The sequence below is a fragment of the Asterias amurensis genome, chromosome 15 (assembly GCF_032118995.1).
Source record: "Asterias amurensis chromosome 15, ASM3211899v1".
Classification (NCBI taxonomy): domain Eukaryota; kingdom Metazoa; phylum Echinodermata; class Asteroidea; order Forcipulatida; family Asteriidae; genus Asterias; species Asterias amurensis.
In genome coordinates this window covers 5,723,388-5,739,886 of record NC_092662.1, presented here as the reverse complement: position 1 = coordinate 5,739,886, position 16,499 = coordinate 5,723,388, and the positions used below count along the sequence as shown (strand labels likewise).

The 16,499-nt window shown below is 36.6% G+C and overlaps 2 protein-coding genes across 4 annotated transcripts in view; one reads left to right on the top strand and one right to left on the bottom strand.

Moving 5' to 3' along the window:
* The window catches only part of LOC139947966 (uncharacterized), a 134,440-nt gene extending 121,801 nt beyond the window's left edge, over window positions 1-12,639 (bottom strand). For all 3 annotated transcript variants that reach the window (XM_071945858.1, XM_071945859.1, XM_071945860.1), the window contains exons 1-3: window positions 12,200-12,639; window positions 2,305-2,426; window positions 620-818 (exon numbers count right to left, since the gene is read on the bottom strand). In XM_071945858.1, coding sequence (XP_071801959.1) covers window positions 620-818; window positions 2,305-2,426; window positions 12,200-12,287 — 409 coding nt within the window. In that variant the 5' untranslated portion in view covers window positions 12,288-12,639. The remainder of the gene's footprint in view (window positions 1-619; window positions 819-2,304; window positions 2,427-12,199) is intronic.
* Window positions 12,640-15,015: 2,376 nt separating this feature from the next.
* LOC139947925 (mechanosensory protein 2-like) overlaps window positions 15,016-16,499 on the top strand; it is an 85,758-nt gene continuing 84,274 nt past the window's right edge. Inside the window, exon 1 of the mRNA XM_071945783.1 lies at window positions 15,016-15,517. Coding sequence (XP_071801884.1) covers window positions 15,382-15,517 — 136 coding nt within the window. The 5' untranslated portion in view covers window positions 15,016-15,381. The remainder of the gene's footprint in view (window positions 15,518-16,499) is intronic.

The following is a 16,499-nucleotide window of genomic DNA, read 5'->3' as shown; positions in this document are numbered from 1 at the left end:
TACACCTGTTACAATCAGTAAACGGCTCTTTGCAATAATCAACTTTCTCACTAAACAATTGCAGCGCATCCATGGATTTTTTTTAATTGATCTCAAGAATAAACAAAGCATCAACCCTGTTTTCAAAGGCAAACAACATTCGGGCACTATGGTATAAGCACCTTGAATTCCAACTACACAATAATAATAATATAATATCAAAGTCTTATATAGCGCAAAAATCTACCAAACAAGGTACTCAAGGTGCCGAGTATACAAACTTTCAGAAAGATAGATTATTGCAGTGATGGATTCTGAGACCCAATTATGTAGCACTTATAAGGGTTTACAAGGTGCTACGGCGCATTAAGCAGCCACAACCAGGAACACCAGGGCGAACCCCTTCTCTTTACGATAAGTGCACTGGGTTCTTTTACATGCGTTACACAACACATGGGACCAACGGCCTTACGTCCCATCCAAAGGACAAAGCAATGGTAAAGTGTCTTGCTTAAGGACACAAGTGTCACAGCTGGGGATTCGAACCCACACTCTGCTGATCAGAAACACCAGAGTTTGAATTTGATGCTCTTAACCGCTCGGCCACGACACTTCCAATCAAGAAATAAGTTCAACTTACATGTCAGAGATGCAGCAGTATACTTGGGCAGTTTCCTTGGTAATGTTGAGCTTAAGTCTTGCTTGTTCTTAGCTTTGGGTGTTGCCAATCCATGCCTTGGTGCGCAGTAACTATGGTTCCATTTCATGCTGTAGTACTCCGTGTTAAATCGAGACATCTTCAAAACATGACTATCACTTGTTTGAACCGATCTCGCCTCCTGCGGCAGAAATAAAGGATGATAAGGAAAGTTTACTTTAGCTCGCCAAGGATGTAGCAACCTTGCAGCACTTGACTTGACAACAGCTTATTTTCACAAATGGTGTCCTTGCGAGATAGGAAAAACAGAAACTCTTTTGACTTCATAGAGAAGTGGTCTTGACACCACTTCAATTTTCATCAACCCAATTCTATTGGGACAATCCCCTGCTTATGTTTAGTACAAACCCGACTGCCTATAAATTGTTGGGGCACAACTTTTAACAGATCATAGCCTTTTTACACAGGGGTAATAACAAGTTATTGTTTGCTTTACCATTCAAGGCTTGTGTACAGCCAGTCTGTTTTCAAGGCCCTAAGGCAACGGAACAAGAAAAGTTTGGAATGCTTTTGACAAGTGAGGCCTCCATTTACCCACAGCGTGGTAACTGAATTATCATTACTGTGAGTTTGAATGAATGGATTGCGTTCACAGAGCCAAGGTTGTTCTGCCATTGAAGTTGGTTGTTTGTTGGAAAAGGTTGAAATTAGATGTTATCATCCATGAATGTCAAATCAGTCAATAACTAAAAGGTGAAGTATAGTACTTGCACTGAAAGACCACCCAGAAAACCAGACAAAGTATTCGACTGTTGTCCAATACAGATTATATCAATCATATGAGGTCATTTTTTCAGACTTTGGAAATGCTTGCCCCCCCCCCCCCCTCCCTCAACAAATCAAAATCTGTATGGACAACTAGTTGTCTGTGCACAAGGAAAGAGTGCACCATTGCTATAACACAAATATAGGTCAGATCTGTGGTTTTGAACTAGTCTTGGTTCCACGACGCTCCAGTTGTGGAGTCACGAACCATGTAGTCACGAAAACCTAACCGCTCTCCAAACTGCTCTCACCGCCCCACGAACAACTTGCCACTAGAGGGTGCCATCATTCTCATAACTGCTATCACCACGAACCGCTATCACAGGAGCGTCCTGTGAGAGCAGTTCGTGGTGTAATGGCGGTTAGGGGAATGAGAGCGCGCCCTCTAGTGGCGAGTGGTTATTGGGGTGATAGCTCTTTAGATAGCGGTAAGGTTTTCGTGACTACACAACTGGAGCATCTTGGAAACAAGACTAGTGTTGAACAATCACACCATACAAACCAAACTATAGAAATATCTTCAAAATTTGTCCAGTGGTCATGTTTTTTGTGGAACCAATGTAGGCCTATAACAAGTTTGAGTTTGTCAGCAGTTGCCAAGGAATTTGTGAATCGATTGAGACAATCAAAATAGACAATTGTAATTAGTTTGGTCACCAAAATTTAATGTTATTTCCTAGGGCTTTGAAACTATTCCAGACAGACATTCTTTCTTGTAGACTGCAGACAAGTTTACGCTAGCCATCAAGAAATACTCTGCTAGGGTAAAATGCCAGGGGATTTACTTTTATTTGCAATTTTACAATAAGTGGTGCTTCATATTGAAGTTCAAAGACACTCACCAGTTCATTGCTAAAATGATGCAGATTTCTGGATTTAAAATCTAGCACACAGTACTGAAGTCTCCATCGTAGTGAACTTAAATGGTTGCTGTTGCCACGGTGAGAGAACTTAACTCCCCTTTCTGTTTGAAAAAGAAGAAAAAAAAAGAAGAACGCAAATTTGTTATCACTCACTTTATTTAATTGATTGATTCTGGTTGTGAAGACAAGGACTATAAGAAAAGTGATTTGAATCACTGTTCTATCCAAAAAAAGCCATGGAGAGAAAGAAGACCAGGAAGTAAGTTTCAGTTTTAGATGTGGGAGGAAAACCCCCGGCGAATTATTCCAGGGAAAATATATGCAGTCAGGTAGGGACTGAAAATAGAGCCCCCAGCTTGATTCAAGCTACCTAAGTTGATTTGTTAATCAATTTCATAAAGAAAATAATGGAGTTTTACCAATTTAACTTGAACAAACTATTTGAAGTGGGTTTAAAGACACTGGACACTATAATTGGTAATTGTCAAAGACCAGTCTTCCCACTTGGTATATCTCAACATATGCATCAAATAACAAACCTGTCAAAATTTGAGCTCAATTGGTCGTCGAAGTTGCGAGATAATAATGAAAGAAAAAACACCTTGTCACACGAAGTTGTCTGCATTCAGATGCTTGATTTTGAGACCTCAAGTTCTAAATCTGAGGTCTCTAAATCAAATTTGTGGAAAATTACTTCTTTCTCGAAAACTACTCCACTTCAGAGGAAGCCGTTTCTCACAATGGTTTGAACTACCAAGCTCTCCCCATTACTCGTTACCAAGTAAGGTTTTATGCTAATAAATATTTTGAGTAACCAATAGTGTCCACTGCTTTTAAATTTGTTTTTAAGACTCCATTGTAGTGTAATTCTTCTTTATACTAAAAAAACAGAAACATCTGTACAAATAACCCAACTCTTACACAACTTCCAAAGTAACATTCCTTTTATATGGGAGGGGGAGGTATGAACTTTTGTAAAAAAGTTTTATTGGACAAATTTTGCCAAAAGAGGGCAGTATGCAATGATAAGGTAAAGTGCAGTTTACTTTCACCAGTAGAGGGAGGTATACTCAATATATGGCTAACACTAACTTTACCCTGGGGGGGGGATTTCACAAGTCGTTTCACATTTTAACCTTTATATTTTGTTTTATTTCGTTTCCTCACAACACTTTTCAAAAAACAATGTTGTGGCGAAGGAAACTTCATCACCAAATTTCATTTTGACATAAAATAAATTCCAACTATCAGAGAGGTTAAACAAATCTTCACTTGCAAAGCTAAAGTAAGCAGGGGGCCCAGACAACTCAAAAGGAAGGAATATTATTGTTGGCTGTAACAAATTTTCTACAAGCAAGTTTTCCTGCTTAGCTTTTGTGATTTTCTTACCAACAAAAACGAGAATACAGGGTGAAAAAAAGTTCAAGGTTTTTACCACATGGTGTTCTAATAAGTTGCTGCATAAATCAAACCATGTGTTAATACAATATGTACCAAGCTGTATTTTAAAAATTCTGTTAAATTTGATCTGATATTTTCTGTGTAAAAGACTCCACAAAATCCACATTTAGCGAAGAATATTTGAAATAATAACAGTATAATTCTCCCTGATAATGGGGAATACACATTTTTTTTTAATTATTATACTTCCCACTCAGAGTAATATGTATTTATTAAAATAAATTGATACTTCAAATTACAATATCATTTTTTTAATCTTATCCAGATGTCCCCAAACCACTGTGGTTTCCTCATTATTGCTGACTGAGAAGCAGGCATTTTAATTTTCTCCTTGTGTGATTGGTGTGATGTGATCCAACATGTTTATTTCACACAACAGCTTTAGAACTCTGCCTAACTTAGGATTAATCTTAAGGTCTGCATACTATAGTGCAGGGTTGGGACTCGTCCTAAGTCTTAAGATTAGTCTTAAAGGAACACGTTGCCTTGGACCAGTCGAGTTGGTCTGTGAAAAGCGTTTGTAACCGTTTGTTATAAAATTAATATGGTTGGAAAAATGTTTAAAAAGTAGAATACAATGATCCACACAAACATGCCTCGAAATTGAACGGTTTTCCTTTTATCTCGTCGACTAACACGGTCGGCCATTTATGGGAGTCAAATAATGGCTGACCGTGTTAGTTCACAAAGCAAAAGGAAAACCATGCAATTTCGAGGCAAATTTGTGTGGATCATTGTATTCTACTTTTAAAACATCTTTCCAACCAATGCATTGTATAACAAACTGTTAGACCAACTCGTTCGATCCAAGGCAACATGTTCCTTTAAGTTAGGAAGAGTTTTGTGAAATCGGTGGCTGGGGCTTTGGGTCCAGAGGGCCCAATTTAGAGCTGCAGCCTAAGCAGAAACTATTGCTTAAAATATCTTGCTTACAAGAATTAAAGATTACTGCTAAGCAACAACTAGCAGGATATCAGTCACAAATGGTACACATGAAATGGTATTTTAGCTGGTAACCTTTTTTCTGTTAAGCAAAATGTTGTTGTGCTCGGCTAGTTTTTGTGTGTGAAATTGAGCCCAGGAAAGTTTCAATGTTTCCCCTTGTGTACATTTTCTTTTCGTTAATTCTGGAATTGAGTAAATACTTTTGGTAAATCTAGAAATGTTGTTTGAAACTTCAAAACTGTTTCTTTAAGTTATTCCAGGAAATTAGTCCATTTATTTGTTTGTTTAGTAAAACAAGAAAAGCTTTTTGAAACTACAAAACTGTAAAGAAACTTTTGACATAAAAATACAGTGACGTGGCTTTAATAATAGGCAAACATGTGTAAAGTCTACACACTGAAGAACAGGGAATGTGTGCAACAATAAAACTATGTAGGCGTACAAATACTTTTTTGTTAGTATCTAAGTTTTTGTAAAGTAATGCAGGTACTTTTCATCATTAGTCATCAACTATTGTGTACTTCTACGAACCTATTCAAAGGTTGAGCTAATACACGTTGGCTTCGTCAATATAAAGTCGTCACTTCCTTGTCAAGAAGTATGTACCACTAGGAAATGGATGTTAAAAAGTTTAGTTGGGTTTGGAAGGTAGTATATTCTGCAATACCAGCCAGGCTCATTAGTGGATAAAGATGAGCATTAATCCTTACAGACTGTGAAGGGGGTAACCCTGTTTCAGCCCCAGGAGTAGATGGCAACGGGAATGGTGCGAGCTGATTTTGGTTGATAGCCTGAATCAGTTAAATGTAGCCCTCGCCTAGGCAATATCTCCTCATAAAAAAAACCAATAATAACAACAAATAATTATAACAGATGTTAAATTTGCATTGGGGATAAAGAATCTGTTTTTTTTTTTTGTTTTTTTTTTTTTTACACCAAAACACTGGTGTGTAAAGCACTGTATACTCAATACTTTCCTGAGTCCTGTGAAAATTTAACATCTATTATATCGTTGCGGTACCCGCTGCCAAAACATAGGATTTGAACTGCCTCTAGCTGCCGGGCAACCTCGGTAGTCTAGTTGGTAAGACACTGCTCTAGAATTGCAAGGGTCTTGGGTTCGAATCCCACTCGAGTAATATGCCTGTAATATATATTTTTTTCACAGGATTCTGGAAAGTACTGAGTATACATCATCGGTGTTTGGGTAAATAAAAATAAAAAATTAATATTCTTCATCCCGATGTCAATTTAACATCTATTATATCGTTGCGGTACCGCTGCCAAAACATAGGATTTGAACTGCCTCTAACTGCCTGGCAATCTCGGTAGTCTAGTTGGTAAGACACTGCTCTAGAATTGCAAGGGTCGTGGGTTCGAATCCCACCAGAGTAACAATTAATTACTTTTAAGTTTATTTGAACATTGCAAGAGCTTGCTCGATTCTGACACATCCTGGTGATTTCAACATTCACATAAAATTCTTAATTCGTCTACCAATCAATTATTCATTCCAGAAATTCAAATTCTTCAGAATTAGATTCCTTTATCTAGGGTCATGCATCTCATGATTATTTTAAAGGGTCATGGATCGGTAAGTAGTAAATACTCAAACAACAAATGATCATAAAAACTTACTTGATGAGAAGCACAGCTGTTGATAGGATAAACTATTTTGAGAAAGGATTCCTTTCGAAGCAATATTAATTTTTGTCCAACATCAATCTCTGACCCACCTTTAATTTACAGGTCCAAAGCTTAACTTTTTGTTGAAGAAAAATTACATACAGTATCTCAAATCTTTATCACCCATTGTCTTTATCACCCATTGCCCGAACTCAGACACCAGTGTTTTTTATTTTCTTATCAAACAGATAAGAATAACTTAAATAAAACTCATTTATTGCCTTTCAGTTTGTCTCCACACAAGATATCACATCACATTGATAATGACTTAAAATGTATGTCGTTAGTTTTCAATGCAATTTTGATTGTCACTATTTCTGAGAATCGCTTTATTTCGGGACGAAGCATCAATTTACAAAAAAACAAATATTGATACTTGATGATTTTCCCTGGGAAGTGACAGTAATATGTTTTGTTTATCATAGCCTTTCCTGATACAACTTGGGGGTTAAAGTTCATGAAAACAATGTAGTCAAACCACAATCCAGTCCCTGATCACCATGAACCAAAACAAAACAACAAAAGAACAAATTCCAACAGCAATTATTTTTAGAACGAGGTTCCACTGTGCTAAGTTTCCAATCCAATGGACCAAGTTTTGTTTTTCAAGTTTTAACGCTTGAGTAGGTTATGTTTTGGGAATTTTAATTTTTTAATTTTTTATAAACGCACTCAATAACAATCTTTGTTTGTGGAATTGTTTATAGTTGTTGCGAATTATGTCATATCCGAATCAGTGGCCACGGCCCAATTTCATAGAGCTGCTTAAGCACAAAATTTTGCTTAATAAAGCGAAAAAATCCTTGCTTAGTAAAATTAGATTACCGGCCAAGACTCCACCCAATTGTTATGCTAAGTAAACAACAGCTAAATACTAGTCACAAGCAATGTATATGGCATGAAATTTTGACCAGTAACATGTGTAAAATACGCAAGCTATTTTTGTGCCTAAAAGCAAATATTTTGCTTTTGAAAGCTCTATTTAATTGGCCCCAGGCCATGCCTGTCTACACATCAACCCTTGATGACTCTGCAATCCAGCTGTAGCCCCCAATTTGATATGGCCTTCATAAAAATAAAAATAAAGTATGTCACTGTTTTCCTTCTCTAAAAAAAAAAAAACAGAACAAAATTTTACAACAATTGAAAAAAGTTTTGATTTAATATATTTTAAAAAAATGTTTTGGTCTCATATTGTGTGGCATCTACACCTTCCTGACTCACACACACACGGTAGGAAACAAAGTTTATTGTTTCAGAAAGATAATACTAGGATCACGTCACCTCATATCCAATCTTTAGGGTTTTGTGGATTGATTATTTCATGGATGTCACAAACAACATTACAGGATGTTATTTCATAGCATAGTTTTAGAGTTCATTTAAAAAGGCTGCAGTTTCTGTCTGTTGTGTAATGCCTAAAAAAAAGAACCCAGTTACATTTTGCTAGGTAAAGGGGTTTGCCCCAGTTTTTTCTGTGGCTGCGGAATGCGTCGCAGCACCTTCGTCGTCGTCGTCGCTGAAATTGGATATAAAACAGAAATGACCTTAAATTTTTTAGTAGCAATTCCTTTATCAATTAGGCTAAAATGACAACACAACAAGCAGAGTATAAATTCATTGAACTATTATGATTCAGAACTTATTGAAGGTGTACACAGGACACAGTTGACTCAACCACCCACACTATCAGCACGCCATTCAACCAAAGAAAACAGCCTTCAAAATCACCGTGTGAAACAAATCTGTTAACAACAGAAACCATACTCAATAAATTGGACTATTTGGTTGAGTTATTTTATGTCTGACATCAACAATAAAGTGTTCCAAGTGGACTTAATCTTGCTGCAATTACACACAGTCTAATAGGTAAAGCTTTCGTCGTCACGAGAAATTCACAAAATAAATTTGTTTCGATTTGGCATTAAAGGCTTAAATTGAGGTTTTAATGTTAAATTTCTGTTCTAAATTGCAGACAGCTGGGAAAGATTTTCGAGTTCAGAAGTTCAACACACAGGAACAGACTTTTAAAGTTTTTATTCTTTCTAAGTGTTAGAAACCATAATTAGAAAACTCTTTCCTCCTGATTTCAGAAATGCTGTCTTGGTTTTACATTAAGGTGATTTTACTCACATCATTTACATCCCAAATGTTGGGAAGTTTGTTTCCCTGCTTAGGCCCTACAGGGTGGCCATTTGGTTTTTGTCAATATAATGCTGCTTTAGGCCTATATGGCAATATTATCAAGAAAGATGAAGTCACCTTTGAAAGTTTATTTGAACATGTGTCTCCTTTAAAAATAAAAAGTTGTTTTGGACTAGTATTTTCATCCAAAATTTCACATCCATCAACAATTAGCTGGAACCAATCGCATTTCTGGCCGTATTTAGGGAATCATTCAAACTAACGCAGGAAACCCTCATAATGCCTACTCTTTTGATGTAAAAGAGTGAAAAACCACCAGTTTTGTCCGCCATACCACTCTTGCAAAGATCCATATATGGCGGAAAACTCTTCTTTTTTTTGAGGGAATTTCTTTCCAATTACATTCAAAAAGAGTGACACAAATTGACTTTCACTTTCAAAGAGCGAAACTTACACCACTCAGACAAGAGAGTGAATTTTTCACTCTTTTACATGAGGCCCCCTAAGAGAATATCCTCCCTTTAAATTAAAGAGGACACTGTTTCTGATTAAGCAAACAGACTAGAACATTTTAATTTCTGATTCACCACTGGAGACCAGGCTCAGACCTAGGAGATTCATCTCTGGGATCAAAGTATACCTGACACAACATTATTGGATCTCTACCGATGCAGACACCATGGAAAGCCTGAAATTAAAATGATGTGATATCTAGCATTTATTTTGACTTTCCCTGAATGAGATACCAGGCCTGTTATTTCACGCATTGATTCATAATGGAGGCAATTGCCTATTAATGGCTTGGTGCCCCTGGAAATGTTCTAGCAGAAATAGATCTTTTTTTAGTCTTAATTGGAAATGCTCATCTTAACAAGGGCGATTTCGCATCACATAAGAGATACCTATCAAACACAATCTGGGTCAAAAAAATTAACTAATTCAGATTGGTAGACTTGCCCAATCCCTCAAAGTCAGTCAATGTTGTACCATCTAACAGTGACTATTACAAAAACTAGCGTCACTAAAAAAAATACTAATATTTCCCTCATAGAGGTTCCCTTTATCAAACTGCCTCATCCATCATTAACAAAGTACAGGTACCAGACATGAATGTCAAACCACCAAAATTTTCACCCAATCGAAAATGAAATAAAATTAATGCCACATGACAAAATATTGTTTGTTTTCCAGTTTGTGTTTTGAAAATATGCACTTTAATAACTTTTTACTGTTGTTTGGTTTGTCTGGTCCTGCATTATTGCAGGATTGTCAACACCACCAATTGTGTGTGCTTTCTTTTCCACTTGCAAAAACCGCTCTTATAATACGTTCTACTTTCACCACAACAACATCCACCTGAGAAACTTTCTGTCAGGTGAAATGAAACTACATTGTTGGCTTAGAGAAAGAATTCAAGAGTAAATTTACAAAGGACTGTAAACCTGGGTTGGTCGAGTTCACTTTCCATTGTCGTGGGAGGTATTTTCCTAAACCATTCTGTCGGCACAGCAGCCACTGTTAAATGTATTCAATCGGGTAAAAAACCCTGCAGGTTCGTAATGGTACTTTTCAAAGGATTTTTCCAGATTACGGACACACAAGCTCAGAATTTTCCTCCATTCAGAACTTAAACTTTAACCCCAGCCGGTAAAATTAATCCCAAAGAATTTTGGTGGCAGAAAATAATGGCAAGATGGTTTTGTGAACTGGAATTATAAGCTTGGGAATGTTTGTTGAATGGGTTTTTCAGGTTACTACAACAAATTATTAAAATTATTGATTGAATGTGAGAACAAGGCTTTATGAGGTTCTTTATTTAGTTTGTTCCAAGGCCAAGTTGTGGTTATTATTTACGCTGTGAGTTTGTGAACTTGGGGTGAAATCCAGAGTTTTGCCTCATGGAGAGAAACTCCCTGCAAGTTTTCTCATAGGCTTAGGCCTAAGTGTTTGTGTTACAACTTCAGCTTAAATAACTGTTTCAAATGTGTCGTTTTTACTGCTTTCAAAAAGTTGTTTGTGAATAGTCCTTCTGTCTGGGTGTTTTCTAGTATACTATTTTATAATATTAAGATTCCAAAAACATTTGTTGAGCAGCAGACTATGGCTCAAGGTAAAATCAGACAATAATGAATGAGCTGTATTTTTAATATTTTTATTATGTCAGTCTGATAACTGTCAAAGATTGATTTTTTCCAGCAACTGCTGCATACACTGAATGCTAATTGTAGAAAAATATGATATAATTTTAGTCTAGCAAACAATGCTTTACCCTGGAAAAAAGCAGGGTCCAATTACGAGCTTTACCCAGTATTGACCTAACACATTTGTATTGTAAAAGAAACAATATGCTACTTTTCTACTTTTCTATGAAAATTTCATACAGAAAGTAATGTCACAAAATGATGTTTTAAAGCCAATTATTTATGAATTAATCGACACCCCAAATCCAACAAGCCCTGTGAACCTCTGAATAGCCGGATTCCCATCCAATCATTATCAACTTCCAAATCTCAAATCTTCGAACCTTGAGGATAATTGTGTACAAATCTTCTGGGATAATCCCGTTATTTTAATATTCTAGTGGTGTGACCTTCAACAGTTTCCTCACAATGTATTCAACAATGAAAGGAATGTTCCCTGATGCAGTATAAGCTGTGTCCTGAAAAACTAGTTTTTAGGAAATAGAAAGTGTTACTTTTCAGAAAAGATACAAAGTGAAACTTTTCTCAACCAGGATTAATCAAACTCAGCCGAATTAATTAATACAAAAAAATATACATTGAAGTTCAACAACCTGTGGTTAATTATCACGTTGTTCATTTGCAATGTTATTATTCATTTTTGTCTCATTTGCCTCACCATCTTGCTATTGTTGTAACAAGGCCAAGCAAAATAAGCTTCTTGTGTAGCATCCAGAAAGCTGTTTAAAAGCACACAAAAATGCTTGACAAATTTGATAGCAAAATGTAGTGGGGCACCTCGAGTCACAGCAACGTAATTTTGTCCAGTAAACCTTTTCTAATAGGTCTACTTTTCTGTGCTTAGCAAGTTTTTGGTGCTGACAGGCTTTATGAAACTGGGCCCTGTTCACTTAGTTTTAAAGTAAAACTTGTCAATTATTATTTTGTTTGATAATGTGGTTATGTGAAGTCTCTAGTTATAAATATATAGGCCTAGTTTATATGCTGAAACCATAAGTGGACACTTGACTATTTATAACACAAGGCAAGCAGACAGTTATTTTGATAGACAGGATGAGGAAGTCACGATCTTGTGAGAAATAACTTGAGTGCAACCACCTTGAAAATGATGACCATTTTAAAAAGGGTATGTTACTAAAATAAACAATGGATGGGTTGTTGGATAGTAAACTTAGTGTACTTTTTGCCATATTAAAATTCTGCTCGTTATCTCATTTGACAGTTTAATTACGCTACCACATTTAATCATATCAAGATTATCATGATCAGTTTTCTCTTCTTCAAGTTCATGTTTGCTCAAAGAAAACAACAAATGTGGGCCTACTAATGAATTACCTATTAAGTTTTCAACTGCATTTCTTGCAGACGTGTGAATGTCACCGCAGTGGTTATTATTTATTTAATGACAGCAGCCATACAAATTAACAAAAACTTACCAATAACTTTAATCCATCCCTCAACCCTGGCAGGTGGTTGGCCATCATCTCTAAAAACACTGTCTCTAGATCCACTGAGGGGATTCATTGCTACACGACAAAAATAATCACTCCAAAATAAACAGCTGTCGCGATCCCAGACCGGTCTACAACACCAACATTGTCCACTTGCGACCCGTTCACTGACTGGAGAAACTCGGCGAGACTCTGAACGCCCTGTACGGTACGGTAAGATGGAGAAACCTGATGTGTCACCAAACAAACTGTAAAAGTTTCAAACAATTGTCGCGTTGTCAATATTCAAGGCTCAATCTACTTCAGACGACCAGCATTACTAATGTGCTCTAGAGTGACTTTTGGACATACCTGTTTGATCAAAATCATACAGAAAGTTTCCCCGTTTTCATTTTAATCATGTAAACAACTGTCGTCAGACTATGCGTCAGACACAACACAAAAACTACGTCAGTGTCTCTGAGCACTATTTTGTATGCAATGCTCATGCGCGTGCAAGATCAGAATGGTGAAAAGTTCTGTCGCCAATAGAGGGCGCTCAATAAGATACACGTGGGATCGATAGATGCGGGGCTAGGGAAATCTGTCCCCGCCGCTCCAGGGCAAAAAATAGTAATAATAATGTTTTCAATTTTTCAAGATAGATGAAAATATTATTTTCATCTTCTTGAAAAGTTTCATTTTCGTTTGATTTATGATAATGTATCATAATTTACAGCACGACGCTTTTAAAACCTGAAAAAATGGGTGGAAATGAATTAAACCATAAATTGAAACCTGAATAAAACTTGAAAAAAAATATGAATACAATTTGAGAAAACCTGGAAAAATCTGAATAAAACCGAAATAAAACCTGACCTGGAATAAAACCTGTAAAACCTAAATATAACCTGACCTGAAATGAAACCTGTAAAACCTAAATATAACCTGAATACAATCTGAATAAAACCCGAGAAAGTGGAATAAAATCTGAATAAAACCTGACCTAGAATAAAACCTGTAAAACCCAAATAAAATCTTAATAAAACCCAAATAAAACCTAAAATAAAGCCTGATGAACAATTAAAACCTGGAATAAAATCATCTGTAAAATACTGAATAAAACCTTTAAAAAAAACCTGAATACACCTGGAATCAAATTTGAATAACCCGAATAAAATCTTAATCAAACCTGAATAAGTGGATAAACTCTGAATAAAACCTGAGTAAACACATTGTTTAGAACAATCTTACCACAGAATGGTAATGCATAACAGGGGGTTGACGTTTCACACACACACCATTTTTGCTAAAAATAATAGGGGGTCGATTGGGCTTGCAGGAGTGGGCGGTATGAAATACTTAAAGTCACCTGGAAGTGATATTTTTTTTCAAAATAAAGCTTGTGTCACTGATATATGTGTTTTGATGAGTGGAATGTGAATAAACAGTTAACTAAGGTTTTAAAAAATCAGTTCTTATGTTATTTATAAATTTAAGAGTAGCCCCCGACCCGAGAGGGCGCTGTTCGTGACGTCAATCGAGGCAGACTTTGCCTGTAATGCGTAGAGTAAACACAATTGCAAAGTACATGTACGGACCAAGTCGTGAGTTTGTACGTTTAAAAAAAAAAAAAATGCCGACCAGGTGTATTGCTGCTGAATGCAGAAAAACACTTTTTGAAATGTACCAACTCACGACTTGGACGTACATGTATTTTGCACGTGTGTTTACTATACGCATTGCAGGCAACGTCTGCCTCGATTGACGTCACAAAAGGGGTAGGCGGAGTCAGCCCCCCAAACAACTTTATATATTTTTTAAACATATAAATCGTGACAAACAATTACTAAAAAAAATGTTTTATTGTTCGTAAGCATATACTCTTATGTTTGAAAGAATTTTTTTTTCTCTTATAAGCCATTACGTGACCTTCACAATATTCAATCTGAATGGAGGACCAAAAGTGGACAAATTTCCCCAAAATCTGGTATAGTCGAGTAAAACAGAATTTTGTTTCTGCTCAAATACAGTCTATGGTGTAAAAATCCAACTGATGGCAGGATTTTTTTTGTGTCAAAAGGGACTGTTCCCCCCCCAAGTCTGGTACGGAGTAAAACAGAATTTTACAGTCTATGATGACATGTAAAAATCAAAATTTCTGATGGCGGAAAATATTTTTCGGGATAAGGGACTGTATGTTCCTTCAAATCTGGTAGTACGTAATAAAAACATAACATTATTATACAGTCTATGATGAAAATGAACAAAATCAAAATTTATGACGGCCGAAAATGTTACTGACGGCAGAATTTATTTTTGTGTGAAAAGGGACTGTTCCCCCCCCCCCCCCCCCAAGTCTGGAACGGGTAAAACAGAATTTTACAGTCTATGATGACATATAAAAATCAAAATTTCTGATGGCGGAAAATATTTTTCTATAATAATATTATTATACAGTCTATGATGAAAATGTACAAAATCAAAATAATTATGACGGCCGAAAATGTTTTTTTGTTGTTAAAGGGACTGATTTTCCCCCTAACTGGTACGGAGTAAAAACAGAATTTTAATGTAAAAATCAAAATTTATGAAAATCTGTTGAAATCACTCTTTCAGCAGACTTTTGGGAATAAGAATAATAATTGTCCACTTTTGGTCCCCCATAGCCCCGCCCACTTCACTTTCACTTCCCAATTATTTTTTCCAACTACTCGTTCTTAAATGAAATAGCCGCCGAGCGAGGCAGCGAAATTGATTTTTTTTTTTTGCGCGCGCCGAGTAGCGCGCCATCTTCTGGCCAATGTTATTCAGGAAATAGATGACAGCTAATCGCATAGCTTGTAAAGTAATGTACTTTAAAATCTCAAACAAATTGATCATTTGTACACCCAGAGATGAAATGATAACCTAGAGGGTCGTTAGCAACCTTTTCCTCCAGTTGCAGCGATTATCTGGATGGACAGTTAGAAGACGTTCGATCAAACGCGAAACGGATGCTATTTTGCTCTAGAATTCTACGTACACAGTACACATGGTACACACTGACTGATGCATGCTTCACTTGCAAATTAAGAAAGTTGCACGCGAGAGGTCTAACGAAGGTTTCCTCTCTGTATACAAACACACTGCCCGTGTTCTTTAGGGGGTTGGACATTAAAACGACATGATATAATAAAGTCAATGCTATGGAGATGGAATTACAACAGAGAAGAGACAAGATGTCTGACAGTGGTCGTCCATCGAATAAAGATTTCCAACCGCTCGGCCAGCAAGACGATGAATGTCACAAGAATGAACAAGAAGACGGGATTGCGGGCGGAGGTAAGGAACGATGGTTTACATGGTGTTAGGATTGCTATGTGTTTTTATTTCTACCTCCATTGGTACAACACTGTAGGAATGCTAATTCTTGTTCAGGATACATTTGAGTAAAGTGTCCGTGTCCAACTGCAAATTTGTCGGGAAAAGTGTCCGTATGGCGCCACCACTTTTTCACTCGATATGAAATAATAATTATAGTATCTAATTTGGATAACTTTCCGTTTGGCGCCACCACTTTATCACTCATTTTTACAAAAAGGGATATCTCATTGAGGTAAATTAGATACTATATTTTTTCATACTGGATGAAAAAGTGGTGGCGCCATACAGAAACTTTCCGCATGGCGCCACCACATTTTCACGCTTTTTTACAAAAATGGATATCTCATTGAGGTAAATTAGATACTATATTTTTTCATACTGGATGAAAAAGTGGTGGCGCCATACGGAAACTTTTCCACTTTCAAATACAGTTAATCTCGGTACAAAAAGGAAAACTACCCCCCCCCTGACCTTGGTAACATAAATATTCCTCTTCTCGAAGTTCTGTTGTTATCTTCGAAAATTATTATTAATTGTTTAATAAGCAGACGAACAAGAAACAATTCCAGACTGTTCCCTCAAACCCGCCGGTGTTTCGTACACAGCGCTGGAAATCGACCAACACTAGGAACGATCAAGGTGACGTACACCGGTGTACATCACTTTTCATGTTACCCGACCCCCGAGCCATGTAACTTGCGTTTTTGTTGCACGTCACGTGATTGGTTCTCGACCAATCAAACTTCACAGTTTGTTACCGAGGTATAACAAAATGGATTGTCGTCTGGACCTCGACCAAAAGAGGGCCAAACGTTGTTCAAAAACAACCACTGTTCATACAGTTTTGAAAAGTTTAGCTAAAACATCGTCAGGGCATTAATTTAATTAATGGTTAAATTCTAAAGTGGTAAACCCTCTAAATATACATAATATAACCAAA